This window comes from Rattus norvegicus, chromosome 2 (assembly GCF_021556685.1).
Source record: "Rattus norvegicus strain SHRSP/BbbUtx chromosome 2, alternate assembly SHRSP_T2T, whole genome shotgun sequence".
Lineage (NCBI taxonomy): Eukaryota > Metazoa > Chordata > Mammalia > Rodentia > Muridae > Rattus > Rattus norvegicus.
Window position 1 is genome coordinate 221942249 of NC_141535.1, and position 22783 is coordinate 221965031.

The 22783-nt window shown below is 48.7% G+C and overlaps 2 protein-coding genes across 27 annotated transcripts in view; one reads left to right on the top strand and one right to left on the bottom strand.

Moving 5' to 3' along the window:
* Positions 1-8861, top strand: part of Lef1 (lymphoid enhancer binding factor 1) — a 113291-nt gene extending 104430 nt beyond the window's left edge. For 21 of the 26 annotated variants that reach the window (XM_087614989.1, XM_087615011.1, NM_130429.2 and 18 more), the window contains 1 exon segment: positions 7680-8861. Coding sequence is in view for 9 of the 26 variants with exons in the window: in XM_087614975.1 (XP_087471101.1) it covers positions 7680-7759 (80 nt within the window). In the remaining 17 variants the exon portion in view is untranslated. 26 annotated transcript variants of the gene reach the window in all.
* An 8099-nt stretch (positions 8862-16960) lies between these two features.
* The window catches only part of Hadh (hydroxyacyl-CoA dehydrogenase), a 42411-nt gene continuing 36588 nt past the window's right edge, over positions 16961-22783 (bottom strand). The window contains 2 exon segments of the mRNA NM_057186.2: positions 16961-17765; positions 18993-19109. Coding sequence (NP_476534.1) covers positions 17647-17765; positions 18993-19109 — 236 coding nt within the window. The 3' untranslated portion in view covers positions 16961-17646.

Genomic DNA, 22783 nt, shown 5'->3' on the forward strand with positions numbered 1-22783 from the left:
CCCAGAAATGGCTGACTCTGAAAGCCCGCTCCCTGTGACTTCCTCCAACAATACCATACCTACTAAGTCTCCTCGAACAGCCACACTAAGTGGGGACTGAGACTATGGGAGACTTTTCACATTTCAACCACCATAGTCATTCCTGTGATAGGATGCTTTTGCATATTGAAAGGCACAGTCAGGTCTCCAAGTCTTGGTATCCACAGCAGGCGCGGGGGGGGGGGGGGGAGGCGACTGTAGATTATAGACTCTGGGGGTACATTTCAGAAAGTTTCAGAACAGCAAAACTTAGTTTTGGCACATGATTAGCGCTGCGCTCGCTTTGAGGGTGCTATCAGGTAGGGCTGTCCTACAGTGGGCCTCTCCAACCTTCTTGAGCGTCATTCTTCTTCTCACCTGTGCCCAGTGGGACTGACCCTGTGACCGCGTGTCTGCAGCAGATACACTGCATGTCATTTCTTCCTGTCATGCTGTCCCCTAAACAATACAGAGGAACAGCCATTGCATGGCACTTGCATTGCTTTTGGTAGTGGATGCAATCTGGAGAGGGTTTAAAGCACAGGAAGGGCACACATAAGTTATATGCAGATATGGGCCATTGCATGGATGACCGCAAAGGGACCTTTATGGATTCCAAGGGGCAACTGTACCAGAGCAGCCCACATGTCACTTACTTAACCATAGGCCGAACCAAGGGTGATCTTCCTGCTGGGCCAGAGATTAGGAAGTAGGACTCAGCTAGCAAACAGGTCACTGGTCAGCCACTGCGGGGTTCTAACCAAGATGGCTCCGTGGTTAAGACCACTGGCTGCTCTTCCAGAGGCCCAGACATCAGTTCACAGCCATCAACAGCTCCCAGTCCCTGAGCGCCCAGAGCCTCTTTCTTGCCTCTGAGGTACCAGGCACCACACGTACATGCAGACAAAGCACCCACATACTAGAAACATATTTAATACATTTAACTGGACATGAAGAGATGCACAGGGAACTCACTAAACCTCCCTTGTGATAGCGTGATATCTAGAGTTGTCCCAATACGTAGGGATTGAATTGCTTCAGACATTTTAATAGAGTTCTTCTCTTACTGGGGTGGTACCTGGAGCTGTGGAAGTGCCACCTTCTGAGCGTCAGAGTTCTCTGAAACCTCAAGTCTTATGTCTTTAACTCTCAAAGCACGGAAAACGGGTTTTGTGTGGTACTAAGGCTAGAACCTCGGCCCTGGTGCACTCTAGAGAGCCTGGTTAGTTGGTTTTTGTTTTGTTCTTTGTCAAGTTGACGCAGGTGAGAGGTCTGAGAAGAATGCTTCCGTGAGACTGGTTTGTAGGCCTTAGGAGCCATTTCCTAACTAGTGTTTGGTGAGGGAGGGCTGAGCGCCACTGTGGGCGGTGCCTCCCTCACATAGGCTTCCTGGGTAGAAAGCAGGCAGAGCTGGCTGCTGAGCAGGACTTCTGACCTCTGCACCAGCTCCTTCTCTCACTTCCCCTGATGATGGACTAGGCCTGGGTAGGGTCATGAAATTAACCCTTTCCTCCCCAGGTCGCTCTCGGTCATGGTGTTTTAATCACATCAACAGAAACTCTTTAAGACAATAGGCTCTACCACTGTGAAACACCCACAGCCCCAAACATGGACGTTTTATAAAGGGTTTGAGGCTGGGGAGCTGGGTCTGGTTCTCAGCATCTACAGAGCAGCTCACAAACACCTGTAACTCCAGTTCTTGGGGATCTACCATCTTCTTCTAGCCTCTGTCACACACCAGGAGACGTGCATGCAGTCAAACACCCATACACATACAATAGATGTTAAAAACAACACCTTAAGTATAATTCTGCTTTCAGCACGGTTCACTGACGTGTCTTAGACCTTCACGCCATCATTCCAGAGACTTTACCACAGTAGGTGCCACACGGAGTATGATGGTTTGGCATTGCTGTAAATGACTCCGAGTAATGTTGAAAATGTTTAAATCGCTCTCTCTGATCTCTCTGTTAACTTTCCGTGCGATATGGAATGATTCCTCTCTACCAGGAGTAAAGTACGTTCTGCCACGTGGTGGGGGTTGAAGAATCAAAAGATGAATTTTATTTGACTACTAAGAGTCAAAGGTAAAGGGCCCCGACTTAGAGGTGCTGGGGTGCTGTGTAGATGTAAAATGTGCTGGGTTGGGGTTGGGGATTTGGCTCAGTGGTAGAGCGCTTGCCTAGCAAGCGCAAGGCCCTGGGTTCGGTCCCCAGCTCCGAAAAAAAGAAAAACAGAGTCATTTGTTCAGCCTCTTGGTTTCCTTATTCCGTTATATTCCTACCATGCTATCTGTTCCTTTTCATGTCCCATCCTCGGCTTAGATATTATAAATACAGTGTAAAACCATCTCTGTTTAGAGTCAAAGCAGCACAACTTCCGTTTGGCTTTTCTGCATCAATGACGAGTTCCACTCGTTGACTTCATTTGCAGAGGAGCACATTGTGTGAGGTCTGAACAAAATGGAAATGCTTGGGCTTTGCCTGTGAAAAGTGGGGGGCCTGGACAGAGAGCTCAGCCTGGGGCCCATCCTCTCAGCACAGCTTGTCGGTCTTGCCTCCTCTGCTCTCCTTACCTGAAGCTGTGCTGTCACTGGGCTCCTGCCTGGGCCCCTGGAGCTTTAGCAAAGATATCCGTGCGGTCATACACCACATGATGGGAAAGTCCAAAGCTAGATTGCTCACAGTAGTAGATTTAATTCAGCTCTGGCTGGATATTCTGAGTTCTTACGTATATTCTGAGTGTTGGAAACACTTCACTTCTGCCTCTCGGGCTTTTCTCAGCTACCGGTCTTGTTAGAAGACATTCTGTACCCAGAAACCAACCCCCTGTTGCTTTTTATCCTCCTGCTTCCTTGCTGCTTAGTCTTGGTTCTCTGTGGGTTAGCCTGCAGGTCCTGTGTGTTCATAGCCTGTGTGTCCCTCATTCTTAGCCTCTGGAGGGTGGCGTGGAGGTGCAAGGTCGTTGCCCTCCCACAGTGCCTGCTAAGCAGCAGGATGGAGGTCTCGCTCGCACTTTTAATCCCAAGGCAGTAGCTGAGGTGCGCAGACCTTGGAGAACGCCAGGTCCCTGTAACCCCCACGTTTCTTCATTCATCCCTCCACACACTGGGAGCAAGGGCCTGGGGCACACCGGCGACTTCCTGAGCAAAGGGAGATGATGATTACAAGGCCTGGATCACAGCCTGACTCAGGCCTGTGTGTTCCCGGGGTCTTAATCCGCGTGTACGGTTGCTTCTCCAAGTGAACTTCCTAAGATTTTCATGGATCCCGTTGCTTCATTTTTATAAGAGTTACCCTCTCTCCTCTCTGGGTGAACTTCTGTCAAGATGAGAGGAAATGGGGACGAGGTAGACAATTTAAAGGTGGGCTTCTAAAGCAGGGCTTTGATGTTCTCTTAATTCAGAACCTTTCTCTAGAGCAATGATTCTCAATCTGTGTGGGTTGTGACCCCTCTGGGGTCAAAAGACCCTTTCACAGGGGTCAAGTATCAGATGCCCGGTGTATCAGATATTTGCATTATAATTCATAACAGTAGTAAATTTACAGTTATGAAGTGGCAACAGAAGTGTATTAAAGGGTCACGGCATTAGGAAGGTTGAGGACCACCGTTACAGAGCATGCCCTAAATGTGTCTGCAGATTGTACATCCAGCAGTCCCTGGAGCTGCAGCCTCCCCACAGGACATGTGTGTCCTCACAGGCCAGGCAGATCTGGATGTGTAGACTGAAGGCAGACTACCCTGCAGCCATCGCTGGTGGGTCCCAGGCCTGCCTCAGTCACCCTGACACAAAGTACTGTTTACCTGGTTGCAGTTGGTGTTGCCTAACACAAAGGGGAAGCTGTACACTGACTCTGCCCGGGTCTAATCTGAGTCCAAAGCCAGGGCCATGGACCCCTTTCTGATTCCCTCCCACAGCTCTGTGGTCAGGGATGCAGAAGTCCTAAGTGTGGAACCAAGGACTAATTCAGCTGCAGAAACAAAACTCAGAGTCAAGCTCACCGACCACACATTTCCATTTTTCCTTTTCCCAAACCCCAGGTTGTCTCACTGCCAAGGACCCACAGCCAGGCTTGCCAGGTTAGAACACATTCTCAGAGGGGGATGGGATTTCTTTATTGACTGACGAGCTCAGCCTCTTGACTGGTTTGCTCTCAGAGGGCATGGCATCTTGAGTTAGGCAAAGCTATTCTAGATGTGGGGGACATTGTCAGGATAAAGGTGCCGTTGCCTAGGGAGAAGGTAGGAAAGACAAAGAAAATGATAATGTCGTCAAGTATGGTGGTAAGAGTGTTGAGTTCAGCAGTGTTTCCCACATTGTGGGCTGGGTGACGTCAAGTAAGCTCCTCACCTCCCTGGGCTTGATTTCCTCCTCTGCAAAGAAGTGAGAATTCACATCCCTGTCGCCTCGGTATGAAACTGCTGTGTGAAGTTTTGCCCGGTCACCTTGAAATCAGTTAGGTGAAGGCAAGAGAAGAAGAACGCTTGGAGATTGGCAGCAGGGGTCACCGGGGCCTGTCCTGTCCCAATCTGCCTCAGTGTCCTCTGCAGAAAGACAGGGCTGGGCGCTCTGCTGTGCTTGCCCCCTGCCCTGGAATCCTAACAGCTACCCTCCACACACATCGGATTGTGAAACACGGGAGGCCACGCCCTGCGGTAACAGGCAGAGAGCAGTTGGCACGAGGGGTGTAGCGTGTTGCCACAAGGCAATTCTTGTAGTTAAAACTTCTTTTCACCCCTCACAAAACTAATTTCTAATTCCCTCTCCCCAAAGATGATGTCATAGCTGAATACCCACTCCTACTTACATCCTGAGGTAATGCCTGGGGCCATTTACACAGGTAGGGGTGGTATGAGGGGATGGGGAGAGTTGGGGGTTCCGGGGGGGGGAGTTGAGAGGGGTCCTGATTCAGTGCTTGTGGTTGCTTACCTGTTCTGACCGTGTTGCCAAGAATGTGAGAGTTGGCATTTTTGTCCCTAAGGACCCTCCTTGCTGCCCCTGTCTTAGTGTGCATAGCTGACCAAGCCCAGGTGGCCAGGGGTGCCAGCTTCTCCCATGAGAAGGTAGAAGGGAGAAAGGGCTGAACTGCCAGAGTCTTCCGGCCTTTGTTAGAGTTCCACATAGGTTTTCATAGCGTTGGGGCTCCTCCTGCCCTCTCCTCCCCTCCATCCCTCTCAGTTTTGTACCAGAGACCCAGTCAGTACAGTTCATCTGCCAGGAGCCTTGGGGGGTTCCCTTTTCAGGCTCCTTATAAACCAGATGAGGTCTTGGTTCCGCTTGAGTAGAGAGGTGGTCGGTCAGGCTGGAGGTTGTTTGAGGAAGGCAGCCGTGCTCAGGGTGTGTAGGGTGTTGTATTTTGTGTTAGTGTCTGCCCTGCACAAATGTTAAGGCGCTGGCCTTAACATCTGTAAGAGAGAGAGCCGCTAGCTCCCTTTGATGCTGGGGCTTGGTTTGATTGCCCAGGAAGGCCTCAGTGGGCGGAGCCTGTCCCCCTCCAGCAAGCAGCCCAGCCCCACTGCAGACCACAGCAAGTCTCCCATCTCAGGAGCTTGGTTTCTTCGATTGGATCTTGACTTGACCCATTTATCTCTGTAAAACAACACGCTCAGGGCCCCGTTTTCTCCCGTGAAAAAGAGTTGGTCTTCTTTTTTAACAGGGTGGCCAAGGACAGTTGAGATGTCTCCTTGACACTTTAAGACAGTTTCCCATCAGGACTGCAGCCCCAGCATGGGAGACTGCCTTGCCTCTGAGGACAGCCAACTTGTCAGGGGTAGTTGCAGGGCAGAACAAGAGTGAAACAGAGACAGCCAGACGATGCGTGTGCAGGAAAGAATGGCCAGTAGGAGATGAGGAGGTTCCGTCTGTGAGGAACGTGGTGCCCTTGGCAGCCATGCTTGTCTCGAGTGTTCTAACTGAGGCCAGCTCTAGAACTGAGGAAGGGCGGGACTTGTAGGACAGGCAGGCAGGAGAAGGGGTGTGGCTCTGCTCTAGAATTAGGGTCAAAGCGAGAGTCCCCTACCCTAGCAGATGGACAGGTTGTCTCCCATGGTACAAGACATCCCCAGCTCCCTGTGGCCATTCAGATGTAAACCCCAGCAACCTGGCTTGGGCCAACAGCCTAGGACTTCAAGGCCATACCTTCTTAGGAAACAATGTTTTCCTGCCACAGACTGAGGAAAACTGCCCAGGAAGAGCAGCTTGGGCTGAGCCTTTTGAACATCCTTCATGCAAAAGCACAAAGTAAACAGGGGCCTCTGGGGCCCACGCCCAGGCCAGACTCCAGTCCTGTTCCTCCCCTGAGAAAGGCCTTGCCTCTCTCAGCTCTTTGATCTTCCCTATGAAGGACCGACAGGTTGATAACGCGCAGTGCATTCCTCTGTTAAGTAGGAAAAGGTTAGCTTTGCAGAATAGGTATCTTTGACCTCTGGAGACTTCACAATTCTAGCATTGTGGTGGTTTCTTCCCTTTTTTATTACAGTTTGTTTTATTTCTCCGTAGTTGCTTGGGGATGTGGCTTGATTCACAGTTTTGGATCAGGCGTTTGTGGAGACAGCTGTGTGGGGACCTCAGTCCTCCGTGCTGTCCTCCACACCCGCACGACCTTGTGCGGTGGCCCTCTTCTACTCCGCACCAAAATCCTGTGGAAAGCACTTGGCCACCCACGGTGTGTTTTTCCCTTTCAAATGGTCACAGCTTTCTAGCTTTTTCTATCGGTCGTCTGATTGTTCCGACCCCTTTTCCTCTTCAGTGAAGGAGCCCACCACCTAGAATTAATCTTCTGGAGGAAGAGTCTACCTGTCAAGGGGTACAGTGACCACAAACACAGAGAGCTGGGTTCATCTGAGGCTGTCCCAGGTTCTGGATGGGACGCAGGGCTTCTGCACCTCCGCCTCCGGTTAAAAGCCGAGGAGACAGAGCAGTGCATCCTGGGGTGAAGGAACTGACTGCCTTTGACTTCCTCTGCCTCCGTTTGTCGTGGTGTTTCATTTAGCCTTTAATCGCTTTGGTAAAATCTCGGGTCACTAAAACTTTGGTGACTAGGGTTTCTTCATTTTGAAAAGCATCAGTTAGTTTAATTACTTGCACAGTAATTCATTCGAGACTAACAGTGAATGTCTTCATCTGTTTGGAGAGAGTCATCCTGGGACCTTATGTGGGAGTGGAGGTACCACCCCCTTGGACCGTAAGAATGAACAGCATATCCTGGGTGTGTCGGGCTTGTCCCGTGGGACCTCACCTCGCAGCGCGCTGGCCATTTGGAATGTTCTGGTCCTGTGTAGAATCCCGCAATGGCTCTCCACAGGGAACTAAAACCAGCGCTGGTACTTGAGGCTCTCCTCTGACTTAACTCCTCTCACCTCTCCAGCTCCCATTTAGCTCTTTCTATTGATGTTTCATTTGTTGGTTTGACTAAGACACAGCTCTTTAAGTGCATGTCATAACTGTGCATACACACACAAAGCCAAGCAAACATTCCTATCCTGGCATATATTGGAGGGTTTTTTGGTTGGTGCCTGGCAATCCATTTTAGCCAGCATGAACTTAAGGACATGGATACTGTAAGTGTAGACCGGACATTGATGCCTATGACAGAAGGTACAGTCTTTCCAAGGCCAGCAGCGATTTCACATTAACAGCATTTCATTTGTTTCTTCTTGAGGTGGCAAAAGAAACTCATTCCCAACGTGCAAAGCCAAGGCAGCGACCCCAGGCCCTCTCCTGGAGATGGAAGCTTGTTGAAAACCCAGACTGTCTCCACAGCTTGCCCGGCTGACCCCAAGGAGCACTGACAGCAACTTTACCCTGAGGTCACTGCTAGCGCTGACCCACAGACACAGTCACTGCCAGCCCTCCCTTCTGTCTACTGCAAGCGCTGACTTCCAAAAGAAAGCCGAATACGGTCGTTTCTGAAAAAGAAAAAAAAATAAAATTAAAAAGTCCATGAGAAAGCTAGCAGGCCCTGCCCACTGAGCAGCATTGCTTCCGGTCTTCATGCGCTTCTTGAGCATCTTCTGCGCAGACCTGTCACCCTTCAGCAAGGACAGACAGTTCCTTGGCTGTGTTTGCCTCGTCACGTGCAACTGGAGCCAGCGACCCAAGCAGGCATCAGCATCCTGGCGTGAGAATCGTGGAAGACTCCTCTCGTTCCTGTCTTCATTTTCCTATCTCTTCAAGTTTTTATTTAACAGTACAAAAGGATCAAGTTTGTGTTTGCTTCTTTTTTTTTTTAACTTGAATTTTTAAGTTTACCTTTTTTTTTTTAACTTTTATTTTCCTTGTATATTTTGCTAGCTCTGAGCTTTTAAGTGAAATTCATAGGTCTGAAATAAAAACAAGATGAAAAGAAGCCTTTTTTTTTTCCTGAGAGATCTTGTCCAGTAAGTGGCTTCTCTGTGATACACAGTGGCCTCTGCCCTGTGAGGTGTCTGACAAAGCTAAACAGGTAGCCAAGCCCACTCTTGTTGGAGGTCACGTTTGGCAATCCGTCTCACTTTATTTTCTGATTTTTTTCTTTTATATAAATAACAAACCTTAACATCTCCTTTGGGCGAACCCATTTGCAGTGGATTTTCTTTTTCTTTCCTTTCACTCCTGTAAAAAGCCCAGCACTTGAATTGTTCTTACTTTAAATGTTCCGTATTTGTATCTGTTTTTATTAGCCGATTAGTGGGAGTTTATGCCAGTTGTTAAAACGAGCATCGATGTACCTGTTATTTTTTAAATAGCAAGGCGCAGCCTCCGCCCCAAACTGTCATTTAACGTTTGTCACTCCAGTTTGAGTTAACGTGCTGAGCATTTTTTAAAAGAAGCTTTGTAATAAAACATTTTTTTAAAAGTGTCATTTTATTAAGAATAAAGTTGCTAATAATTGCAAGTTGGTGGTGAACTGAACCCGAGGCCAGGACTTGGCGGGCACAGGAGCAGCACCTCAGAAAGGTGCTCTGAGTGCACAGGACAACGCCTGCCTCCCAGGCCTGCAGACTCCAGCGTCTCCTCTCTCTCCTGTGTCGGGCAAAGACTCGAATCACGGTCAGAAGGGAGACAGCAGAGCCACGTGGTTGTGGGTTCCTCCGGGCTCACCATAGGGCGCTTCATGCCTTCCCTCTTCAGACCTGAGCTTCCCACATCCCCGGAGGGGCCCAAGTGGTGAAGGAGGTCATCCACCTTGTCCATCTCCTCAGAGTCGAAGAAACCTTCTCAGTATTTAGTGATAGCCGTAATCCCCCACCCTCCGTAAACTAGTACACCTTGCTATCTGATTTAGCATTCAACTACATGCATTCAAACGCCAGTCTCTGAAGGTCTTTCACTCCCGAGTTTGGTATCACAGGCCAACTGAACTCCCCTGCTGGTCTCGTTCTCTCCTTTCCATGGTGGATACAGCTGGGGAACAGCTGGCTCCCATACTTGTAATAGCCCTCCGAGTACTGCACTTGAAGATTGCCACTAAATCACCCCTCGAGTTCCTCCTCTCCAGGCTAAGTAATCCCGAGTCCCTGCGGCTTTCATCATCAGGCCTTTAATCATTGTCATTACCGTCCTCTGGGACCTTTCCAGCTCCCCTCCTCTCCATCCTAAACTTGAACCAGGAAAAAATGTATTATGTTCAGGGGTCCTACTTGCTCTAAAGGTTTAATATTCCGCCATTCGTTCGGGATCATCCCCTTAACGTACATGGTTCAAGGCGCTCCCGTCTGACTCCACCATGCCGATCACTTGGGGAGGTAGCTACAAAAGCAAGCATGGCGGACTACTTTCCTGGGGGAGAAAGATGGAATCTCTTCCAAAGCTGGGAAATCCGTTCACCAAAGATATGGCAAAGGGTAAGACTCGTTTCCAGCCATTCTGCCAACCTGCTTTCCAGAGGCATTTGTATTAGGGAAGGAGAATCCGGTATCTCCCTGCTCCACGAGGCAGATTGCAAAAGTTGCCGGTGGCTGGAGAGAGTCTTCTGGCCACTTCTGTTTGACCTTAAAAGTGATGTCTCCCCGCCCCGCAGCTAACAAAGCACAGCCTTCCTGGGAGCCTCTTACCTGAGGTCACAGTTGGCACAGCCACCCTTAGAAATAAACGGGTGTTTCCTTCCTGTTTCGGTTGGTTTGGTTGCCAGGGTTACCGGCAATACCTGTCCAGTTGGGAGGGACCTTCCAAATGCTCCATGACTGTGGCTGTCCTAATGCAAACAGTTTTCCTCCCACAGCTTGGTCTAAGGCTGCGATAATGTAGAAACCCGCTGAGCGGCAGTAAGAAGACATCTGCCTGGCTTTCCTTTAGCAGGAGTAAGATAATGGATAACCCCAACCGGAGGGGAAATGCAAACTTCATAGCACATGGCCCTGGTATAACAAACCTCCCACACCACAGGAAGAGACTTTATGCAAAAGAGCTAACATGAAATTAGTGAGTGGTAGTTAAGCTTGAGGCCTCCAGGGGACGCCACTATTCCAGGTGCCCCTTGCAAGCCCCACTCAGGATCCTGAACTGCTCTCAAGTAGGAGTTGTGAGCAGGTGACCATCAACTACTAGAAGAACGAGACCCTAAATTTCTGTAGTATGGTAAAGATGTCTCGTGTTTCTGGAAGCTGCTGTCTTAAATTCCTGCCGCTGCTTAATGAACAAACCATCATCCTCAGAATGAAGGAGAAGGGGGTATAACCAAGTGGACAACGATATACAAAACAGAACTTTATACGCTCAAGAACAAACGTTGAAAAAGGGGTCACTTGCTTTTCTTTATTGAAACGACGCTACGTTTCATTACCATGTCTGTCAGTCATGAGGAGGTATGAGGTAATCAACCAGACATGCTGACACACACCTTCAATCTCAGCCCTTGGGCAGAGCCCAGAGCAATACCTAACCCCCAGGAACTACGACGCAGTTTGTGAAATATAATTTGTAGAAAATATGTTTCAGTCCATTGTAAAAATGTCCTGTATGTATAGCCCGTGGTCATAAACCGCTGGTGCACAGTCCTATTCAGAATAGCACTAAGGCTAAGGTGGCCTTAACCGGCCTGTTCTGAACTCAAGAACCGTACAACACTTTGACAAGGGGAGGCAGTGTTGGGATATTAGTCACCTACACCGGTGGGCGCATTCACTAAATCTCAACATCTGTCTCTCTCTCAAAATTTTATTTTGCATGTGTTTAGATGGATGTGAGCGCCACAGAACTGTGGGGGGTGCCAGAGGACAACTTGTAAAAGCTTTCACCTTCCACCATGTGGATCCCAGGTTCTAAACTCTGGTCATGAGGCTCTGCCACCCTGACATACTGTGCCGCCATCTTGTGGACCCCAGCATATTTTTAAGGCAGGATCTTAACTGTGTGCTCCCAAGTTGGCCTCAAACTCACGATCCTCCTGACTCCACCTCTCCAATGCTGAGGTTACAGAGGAAATATTTTGCTGAGTCTAGCTTGAGATGTTAATAGCGAAATCAATTTATCTCCGTATTAGCTGTATGGGAGACACTGGCAGAAAACACGCTTGCCAGATGGAAGGGGGAATAGCACACGTGAACTGCACATGTGGCCCCGCATCATCTCCCGAGTCTCTGCAGTCAGGGCAGAATTAGTGGAGCGGACATTTTCTCACAGAATCTGAAGTCAGTGGCATTGTTGAATTATATTTTATGCTGTGATGTCTTCTCCATGAAAAAAGGTCATATGAGGTAACTAAATAGAACACTCCACAAACTGGCCTAGTTATTGTTGTCACTGGCCCTTAAGGCCTTTTTAAATTACTATTTTATGTGTTTAGTGAACACCTATGTGTTTTGCCTGCATGTATGTATGCATGCATGCATGCATGTACCATGTGTATGCCTGGTGCCCTTGAACGTCTGATCAGGGAATCAGCGTTTCTAAGAACTAGAATTACAGAGGGTTGTGGGTCGCCATGTTGGTCCGAGGAACCAACCCTAGATCCTCTCTCTGTTAGAGCGGCAAGTGCTCCTGACCATAGGAGCCATCTGGCCAGTACCATAGGCTTCTCCTTCATCGGATGCTGTAACAAGGGTTCCCAGGTCTGGCTGGCCCAACTCGTACACCTCCCAAGACGAGGTCTGTGTGGTGTTTATTTGGGGGAGCTTAACAAAATCCAGAGATAAACTGGATGATCTGATTTTTCTTGACACCTCCTGGCATCCCAGGCTATACCTGCTCCCTTCCTCAGGTTCCAGTTAGCGGAGACTGTCCCTCCATTTCTGGCCTAGAGCATCCACACGCATCAGATATCCCTTGCGAACGTCACTCTGCTTCATGCTCCACGAGGCACCTGGCAGCTGCAACTACTTTAAAGGATTTTTTTTTTTTTTAAATTAAGTCTGGATGTGTGGGGATTTGTACCCATGCATGCAATGCCCAACCCCGACCAGTAGATGGCGTCCTCTGGAGCTGGTGTCACAGGCAGTTGTGAGTGGCCTGACATGAGAGCTAGGACCAAGATGGATCCTCTGTAATACATTCGCTTAAACCACAGAGCCCTCTCCCTCTTTCCCTCCCAGCCCCCTCTCTATCTCTATCTCTCCTTCCTCCCGCCCCCCCTTCCTGCCTTCCTCCCCCCATCCCCTTGATAGACTAGCATCTCAGACTGGATGATGAGGTCTTCAGCCAGTAGAGATGTGGAATGTCAAGAGTTAACCAGAAACGGTGGGATACATAGAGTCTCAGAAGAGGAGGAAGCTGCTAATTACAGATCACATCCGTGAGCCGTTGCCCCCCTCAGACCTTTGCATTTGGAATCCTTCTGATTCTAATACAAGGGCGCCAGGCATCGCTCTTCCTGCAAAACCATCCCCAACATAATTGTGCCCACCCAAGACTTAAGAAAGTGCATACAGCCGCGTGCTGGCACACAACCATCTCAGCAGCCCAGGGGGCAAAGGCAAGCGGCCTGCCCAAAGTGGGCTAGCCTCATCTACATAGTGGGATTGAGAACAGCCAGGGCTACACAGAAAGACCTCATCTCAAAAACAAGTAACCCAAAAGTTGTTAAGTATTGACAACCTTCCCTTAGGCCTGTGATTCTCGCAGACATAACTTCAAAGATCCGCCATGAGGCCACATGAGGAAGAGCAGCCCGCCTTCCAAGGAAGTAGGGTTCGTAAACCCTAAAGTCTCTGCCTGCAGCAGAGACTGGGACCCTGGGCAACAGCTTCTCTCCTGTCTTCTTTGGTCCTATTGTAAGTCTCTGGGTAGAGGGAAGAGCCTCTCAGCCTACCTCTCTACAGCTTTAAGAGGGGGGCTGAGGGCTCTCAGAACTGATTGATCCCAGAGGAGGCAGGAGAGTTCATTCACCCACAACTCCCCACGTAGAAAATTCAGTGTTCTAGGTTTTCTCTCGGTTTTATTTTGTCTCAGCATCTCTACCTGGTAATTCTGAGTCGACGACTGTTTCTGTGAGGCCAGCAAAGGCAGTTCCTGGAGGTTTCCCCATAATGCCTGTTCACCCAAGAACAGGACATGACTGGCAGAACGTTCCAGCAAAGGCACCTACAAAAATGAGGTCGAGGCATCTTACCAAGACCTGGAGACTGCATCCGGACCCCACAGTCTCCGAGGACCCCAAAGGCCTGAAGCAGCACTCTGACCTAGGGGTTTTCCTTTCTACATATAGACTTCTATTTCAAGCAGTTACGGTGTCAAATTCCCCTGAACTATAAGTCAACATCAGCCTTAGTTAGTGTGGGCAATCCTGCTTTCCCTCCTGTGTTTATGTAGCCTCCTGGGGACTCACACCTACAGTTCTGCCCCCATGAAATCCTTAACAGCTCATCCAGAGTTATCTGAAAATCCAGCGTGTGTCCCGGGACAAGGAGAGACTGCTCAGTGGTTAAGAGCACTGGTTCTTCTTGCCCTGTGGGTCCCAAGTACCTATAAATCCAGATACAGGGTAACGACGCCCTCTTCCTGCCTCTGAAGGCACAGCCCGCAAGCAAAGCGGAGACGCGTGTAGGCAAAACCACTCACACACAGAAAAGACGTGGGAAAGCTTAAATAAATAAAACCACAACACAGTAGGGCAAAGTTCGTGTAGTATCCCATTTGCACACATGCAACCTTTGCCCTGCGGTCTTAAATCACAAGGGCTATGTAAGCCTAAATGACAGCCACTCCTCCTTTCTCTGGCCCTTCCCCGGTAGCTGTGGAAATGCAGGAGCCAGGAGGTCCAGTAGCTCATTCCCTAGGTTTAAAGTACTCAGGACTGTGGTAACGCCATGGCTTCCTCTCCAGTGGGCCTCTCTGTGCTCTGTAAGACATGCATCATCCTTGGAGTTCTGATCATTAGCATCCCCACGGAAAGGTTCCAACACTGTGTCCACCTTACCAGATAACGAGACAAGAACCCCTCCTGGTTACTCAGGCAAAGCAAGGGGGGTGGTTTACTCAGGCAAAGCTGGGGTCCTGAAGACCACAACTCCTCTGGGTCCTTTCAAAACCCAGGGCATGAAGAGAACTGGCAATCCTCCAGCAGCTACAACTGGTGGGTGGAAAGAAACCCCAGCATCGGTGCCACAGACAAGTGGTCCACCTTCAGGGGTGAAACCTTGCTTTGTCATCTCAACAGGGTAACAAAGAAAAGGTGACAAAACGGATGAAAAAAGAAAAAACCTGTGATCATGATGACCACATTATTTAAAAAAAAAAAAAAAAAAGGACACAATCAAATGGGGTTTTTCAGAGTATGGTGACGAGGTTGAGGCTATGGCTTGAGAGGCACACAGTTTGTCCTGGGTTCGGTTCCCAGTACTCAAAGGGGTAGGGAGGCAGTAGGATCAAGTTTCAAGGTTATCTCGGGCCCCATATCGAGTTGAGACCAGCTCGGGACACATGAGGCTCTGTCTCCAGGTGGGGAGGTAAGAGGGACCACAGCAATGATGCCATCGTGCAAGTATTTTTAATTACTATTCATGTTCCCCCAATGCTTGTCAGCAAGAACGTTTCCCCCGTGGAATTACAGCCACACCTTGTATTCTTAGTAGGTTTGGTTACTTAGGTTGAAATGCTAAGGGGATTAAAATTAAGGTGGGACAAGACGAAAGCCCATGTCGTGCGTAGGAGCAGCTTAACTCACCAAGAGCGAGCACCAGTAGCGTGTGCGGTTGTGTAAGCCATCGCTCACACACCGGTTTAACTTTCTTAGGGGCAAACAGTCTAATCTCAAACGAGTTCCTGGAAGCTGACCTTAGCCAAGCTAAACACCTGACAGAATTCAGTGACGAATCCCTTCATAAAAGGTTTTTGAGTGACTTTGTAGGATATAGGATGGCCCACGTCAGTCTTGAACCCACAATCATCCTGTGTCCACCTCCCAAGTCCAGGGATCCCAGGCCTGTGCCTCCCCACACTTGGCTAAGCCCAGCCTTTCTCAGGGTCAACACCTGCTTCCCTGTGACCTTCTCCTACATCGGTCAACAGTTCCCTGGAAACAGACCTCAGACCGGGTGTCAGCAAGTTAAACAATGTTTCCCCTTCATCTGCTGCTATTAACAATAACAATAAATCTTATGGACATTTAAAAGACCATGGGTTTTGTTCTGTAACATGTTTGCAAAATAACCAAAGGATTTCCTTTGAAATTTTCACTTCTGTCAGAGGAATTAATGTCACGGAGGGGTTGTGGAAGGAGCATGATTTGGTTGTTCGTTTGGTTGGTTGGTTGGTTGGTTGTTTTTTGTTTTGTTTTGTTTTTACCTAAAACCTGGTATTGACTTTCAAATGCTATAAAAGATTCATACTACCATTAGGAGGCATCTTTAGAAGCTGAGAACCAGCTTCTAAAAAGTGAGGAAGAAAGCTCAGGGATGGGAGTCCTACTAAGGTTTGATTTTCACGCAGAGCCATGGAAGGGCCCAAGAGACTACTCCCCAAGTGCTCATTCGAAAAGAGAAGGTTCCAGATCCCGCCTGGCCAGTCCCCCAGAACAGAATGCAGGAGGAAGATATCATACAATGGCAAAGGAGTTTGGTCGAGCATCTGGCCAGATCAGAGTGCATTTAAAAGTCCTTCCAGAAACAGTGCTCTGTCTCTCCCCACCCTGGGAGCTGACGGTTGCACTACTGAACGCTCTCTCTTTCCTGAAACTTAGTGGTTAAGAGAGAGCTTGGTCATTTTCAGGATGAGTGCCCACATCCTCTGTAGACTCTGGTTAGAGGGTGACAAACTGAAGCCTGTGGGCCTGGGGTCACAGCAAAGGTTAAGAGGTAGCCTGAGAAAAAGCAGAGCTGTGAGGCCACAGGTGACCTAGAAACAGTGGGGCAGGATCAGGCCCTAAGTAAGTCTATCATCAGCCAGGCTCTGGTGTGCTGCCGAGGCAGAAATGCACACAGGTATGCGCTTTCTCGCTCTGTCACACCCTCAAAGCATTAGAGATCAATAAGTTCTCACACCAATGCTCACAGCATAGCAAAAAGAAACCCAAAAAATATCCTGATAAAGCTACGACCTACGGTAACGAGTACCGGTTGTGGGGACGAACTATCTGAAAGCTGAGATTTGACCTCTTCAGATCCATTCTCTAGTCTTTATCATCAAAAAAAAAAAAAAAAAAAAATCCAGATCTAATCCGGAACCTTCCACTAAATACCTGCTGACCTTGGACACACCCCTTAAGCTCTCTGCTAACGAAGCCACTGGACCTCAGGGCTTCAGATGTCTTTCCAACTCCACATTCTATCATGGAAGACACTGTCAACCCAATGATTAAAAGAATCTTGGGTTACGTTATTTGGCTTTGTGGCAAAGAAGAAACAGATGTTCTTAAAAAACCGCTCTTTGTGCTCCTATTACTATTTTACTGGTAAGAAACGTGGAAGGGCTGGACACAGACCGGCCTCACACACATGCCCCCCCCCTCTCGTGTCCTGGCTTCAGTACCAGCCAGAGGTCTGAGAAGACGGGCCCGTGGTCATAATTACTTCAGCATTCTGTGATTTTAAGTCGTATACGTTTATTTATTCCCATCCCAATGTTTACAGATTAAAAGACTGCATTTTAGTAGAGTCAGCTCAGAGGCACTTTGTAGCACTGATTTCTCCTGAAGAAATGAGAGAGACAGACAGTGACGGTTAAGATCCGAACGGCCACAAAGATGGGCCAAGAACCAAGCTCACAGGTACTTGCCCAAAACTCCAGGAGTCCTGTCCTGATGAGGAGTAAAAAAGACGGGACATTTTCTGTCACGCCCAGAATGTAGGCTAAGGCTCGAGGCTGCGGGCTACAAATGTTCCCAGGCACGCAAGGCCTCTCAGGTGCATCTGTAGGCACCATGGTGCCTGCCCCTGGGGTTCAACGCTGATAAACACGGCATACTCATTTTCAGGAGACCTGAGTGAATGCGGCTAATGATTGCTTCTTACAAAAAGTGGCAAGGTCCAGAGAAAAAGATGTTTGCTCCAAGGCACCCAGGGTATACTGCTTTTCAGAAAAATTCACAGAGAACAGACTAAACTAGAGAATTAGATATCAGTGGAAGAACCCCATTACCGTAACTAGCCAAGAGATTACGTCAGAGAGACTGCAAGGGAGGGTCCACTGAGCAGCCCACGGCAAGCCTGGAAACAACAGTGCAGAGCGTGCTTGTCCTTGTCCAGTGGCTGGCTGGAGATGCTGCCGAGGGGGGATCACTTGTATTTGTAAAATCCTTCTCCGGTCTTTTTGCCCAGCTTCTTCTGGGCCACCAAATTATTCATGGAAGGACTGGGCTGAAATAAGGGGTTCTCCGGATCCATTTCGTGCCACCCTGTCAAGAGGAAGGACATAGGTTCACTTCGGTTTTGACGTTTTCAGGACGAACCTGGGGCACAGAACCTACGCAGGCCATCATGGCAGAGACGCAAGGCGAGCTTCATGGGTACAGCCAACGCCGACACTACGGCGGGCGTGGCACCATCTGCTGCTAGGAGCCTAGCTCCACTGAAGGGCTCCTTGCTACTCAGGACATCCTGCAAACCAAGGCAAAGGCCGGACAGCACAAACAGAAAATAAACCAGATCCATGCTAAGTCCTGGATTGTTCCCAAAGGTATTTTTGCAGCCTCATATAATTTCAAATTTCCCTAAGTCAACTAAAACCCTTTTCCTCCCCAATATGTAAAGGTTTTTGGTGAAATGCTAGAGTGGTACAATATATTTGACTCCAGAATTCCAGCTTAATAATCATTTTGGTGCTGTCTTCAAAACCACCAGGCTTAAAAAACAGTACCTGAATAGTCTGATAGCAGTGAGGTAACACATGTTGGCCCGTGATGGTATGACACAGCGTACCACCGTCAATGTCCTGACTTTCTAGTGTAACCCAAGTTATACTAGAAACACCTATAGGTCCATAGCTGGATCCAAATAAAAGGTTCAAAACAGATGCCCTGCCAAGCAACAGCAGCCATCTCGGCCACCCACTAGTGTGACTCTCCGGCCGCCAGCTATGGCCGGACTTGCTTTGTCCCCCAAAGGCTGTTGTGCTGAAATCTGGATTCTCAGTATAACAGTGTAGAAAAGAGTGGATCCTTCTTCAAGAGTTAGTGCCTGGAAAGGTACTCAGGAAGCTCTACCCACACAAGTGGACTTGTGATTTCTCAGGGGTGGGTTAAATCTAGTGACTAGATTACTTTTGAGAGGGCAGACAGTTGCAAACCAGGGGCATCCCTTATCCACACCTAAGAACCTCTGTATCTGGCTGTTTTGCTTCTTCGCCTCTCTGCCATGTTGTGACAAAGCCAGGAGCATCATCTTGTCATTTGGAGTATCTCTAGCTATCAGAACCGAGAGACGCACAACTCTATTTTTTCCCCCTTTATAAAGTATCCTGCCTCAGGCATTTGGTCACAGTAACAAAAGGTGGACTGCATAAGGCAGGATTTTGAAAAGTCTTAAGATTCATGGAATTGTTTCTTAACTGACATTACAACTTATAGTTTTAAGACGCCAATTCAACCTAGTGGGAAAAACTAAGAGAAGGGTTTAAAACCTACCGTCTAAGATGAACTTTGTAGTATCCAGTCCAACATAGTCAAGAAGCTCAAAGGGACCCATGGGATACCCGGCTCCCAGCTTCATTGCGGTGTCGATGTCTTCCTTAGATGCATCGCCTGCAGAGACAAGGGCCCCGAGGCTCCACCACTGTTCTCCAGGTCTCCCCATCCCCAAGTCACCGCCAGAATCACCAGGATTTTATAGACACACACGTTCAGAAAATGTCTAAAAGTCCATGTTCCTGGTGGGTAAGAGTCTGTCTCAGATCACACACTACACTGGCCATAAGCTTTCCAAGTCAACCCCAACAATTGAGGAAGCTTCTGGAGCCTGCTGCCCAGTTCGTGGGGTGAGCAGCCTGGCCCCAGGAGCACTGCCTCCCTGACAGTTTCTGATTTCCCAAGTCTAGAGTCCTCCACAGAAATGTCATTTAATACTAGTGAGTTTCCATTATAAATGGGCTTCATAACTATATACTATCTCACATACATATGTATATACACATGAACATATACACATATGCACACATACAAATATATACATATACACTCACATGTACACATACACATTCACACAAATATAAGCATATATACACATGCGCACACATACAAATATATACATATACACTCACATGTACACATGTATACACATGCACATATACAACAAACATAAGCACATACACACACATGCCCACATGTACACATACATGCATGCACACATACAAACTCATACATGTTTAGGTTTCTGTTTGTTGCATATGTATTTTTTTAATTTCCTGTTTTACAAAGGAACTTTCTACTGGGCCTGTGTCACACAGTCAAGGCAAAGCTTAAGTGACAGCTCAAACAGATAGAGCCACCATGTTCCACTTGCTGTGCCTTACTGAGAGCCGTTTTCAAAATCACGTTAAGTTGGTAGAAGTGTTTAAGCGTTCATTGCAATGTCCAGTTCCTTCCTGTCATTCTAAGAGACACAATCAATCAATCAATCAATCAATCAATCAATCAATCAATCTTTAATAAATTAGAACTAGAGGTCTCTAAGAAATCACACTTTGAATTTTAGGTAGTAAGAAGGTAAAAATAGTCATACGTATGAGCCTCACCAGATGGTCTCGCACACCCATTCTCTCTCCTAAGTCCCCGGCAGGGTGGGGGCATGAAACCCAGGGTCACAAGCTGAGCAAGTGTTCTTGCCACCGAGCTATTATATCTATCATGTACCCTGCGCTAGACACTTGTGATGAGACAAGGGCAAAGCGGTCAAGCTACCGGTGACGTAACGGGAGGAGGAGGAGCACATGATGCAGCATCAAACCGGTTCACGATGTACAGATAAAGATGAACAGATCCACTCAGACTTCACCGGCTCACCCCCCACCCCGGAGGCCCAGGCTCTGAAGAGTGAAAAGAATCTCAAAGGAGCTGGAAGGGCACCGCAGACAGACACTACCGCACATGCGCAGAGGACACCAGAAGGTACACAGTAGGACAGGCAGGGCTCTGACTCCACAGCTCGCACATGCGTTGTTCAGGATGTGGAGACACGTGGTGCTAAAGCTGCCTCCAGATGCCAGACGTTAACACCCTTGACAGGCTCCTGCCCCAGGACTGCTTCCTACATGCCACGGCCTGGGCTTAGAACAGTAAGCCTTCTACATCTTCAGGCCTTAGCCTCTTCCTTCCTCTAGGCTTCCTCTAGGTTCAGATGGCTCCAATCAGAACCTCTCCCCCACCCTCTTACTTACACCCTGCAGTCCGCGGAACAGTAGCGGCGAGGCCTGGGAACCAGGACACTCATCATCCCTGTGTGTCTCCACAGTTGTCAGAGCCTTACTGCCAGCTCATATTTAAACAGGCAGTGTCCTCTCAAAAGAATATACATGCCCCGGGGACAGAAATCTAACAGCCTCTAACTTGACTTAAAACCATTTAATCAAAACCATAGTCAAAGGCAAAGGCAAGATTATAATTCCCAATTCAGACCCTCACTTGAGGGTTATTACTGGGTTTCCAAAATTACTGATCAGTACAAAGTATTTTTTTAAAAACAGTACTCGGGGGGTTGGGGATTTAGCTCAGTGGTAGAGCGCTTGCCTAGCAAGCGCAAGGCCCTGGGTTCGGTCCCCAGCTCCGAAAAACAAGAAAGAAAGAAAAAGAAAAAGAAAAGAAAAACAGTACTCATATACAAAGTCAGCACAGTTCTAAATCATAGTAAATAGGCAAAAAGAAAAAGACAGAAAAGCAACATATACAAGATGCCGGCCAAGAGAGATGCTCCTTAGTGCCCAGGAGTCTGAGAACCTGGTGGCCCCTGTTCCTCCATTAAAAAAAAAAAGGCCACACAAAGCTCTGCTTCACTCTCTCTAGCTCCCCTGAGTATGTGGCCCTTAACTTTACTGAGGACGATGAGGCAAAGCTTCCTCAGGGGCTAGAGCCTGAGACCAGGGACCTGCCTCCATGATTGTCTCCTTTTTCTGGCTCTCTGGCGCCACCTGCCGGCAAGTCCCAACATTACAATCAGAAGCCCCAGCTCCAAGGACCAGCAAGGAGGAGGCCTGCCAGAAACTCCTTGCTTGACAGATGGCTGAAGCCCCACTCTGGAGTGATCCGTTGGGGACATGAAGATGAGGACTCTGACCATGCCCCAGGAAAGAAGACATCTGGGAAGTCAGATGTGTCGTGCCATAGAGAAGGGAAGCAAACAGCCCTAGGGAGAGCTACCAGAGAGAGCAATGACAGATTATGCCCAGTTTAGGCCTCAGGGACAGCAAGTAGGGCTATGGAATGATGTCTGCGGAGGCGATGGCAGAGCCTGAGGGTGAGGTGGAAGAGTTCCCAGCCATTGCTTGTATACAAGCTCCCGGAGACCTGCTGTATTTCTCTGCAGCCAGGGCAAGGCAGTGAGATTGGCGGTGGGTGCTCTGTATGCACCTAGGACACCCTACAGTGGCTAGAAGGTAAGTCCATGACATCCCAGGCTACAGCACAGCCTTCCCAAGAGCTAACCGCACGCCCTTGCTATGCATCCAGAGCTGAGTGAGCACATAACAAGGACAGCATCTTCCCAAGCCTACAGCACTCTGCCCTCAGAGCTGGGACTTCACCGTACCTGCCAGGCCTTCACTAGTCTGGGGACAGCACACAGCTGGGAAAGGCATTGTGAAGGCCTACCGCAGGAGGCTGTCAGAGGTCAGAAATACAGTGACCCTCCATGACTCTTTCTACACAGGGTGTGTGCGAGAGGTGTAGTGGGCACCCAGGGTACATTGGCAGCTGCTCAGCTCTCTGAACCCTTGCCTAAACAGACTCCCAGACATCCTTACAGGCCCTATCATCAAAACAGCATTTACCAACCAGCAGGGACAGACAGACAGACAGACAGACAGACAGACACACACACACACACACACACACACACACACACACAGTGCATCAATAGCGTGGGACAGAAAAATTCTCCCCGAAGGAACTAGGACACAAAGCCAGAGCGCCAGCAGAAGCCAGGCCCCAGCAGAGAACAAGGACAGAAACCAGGAGCAGTGTCTCCTCCACTTTCTGGGCAATGTACGCTTTCTCAGCAAGCATCACGTAGGAGGAAGACTTGAGAAAGTATAAGGTAACTAGGGTTTCGGTGTGGCAGAGCCTCAGTGTGGTGGCCTGGAAGGAGGAGGTAGGGCTGGGAGAGAAGAGGAGCACCATTGACAGGGAGGCTCAAAGGTGACAGCTGGCAACCAACAGTGGGTGCATCTAAAGGCTTCAGTGGAAATGCAGAGCCCAGAGTGGGCTCC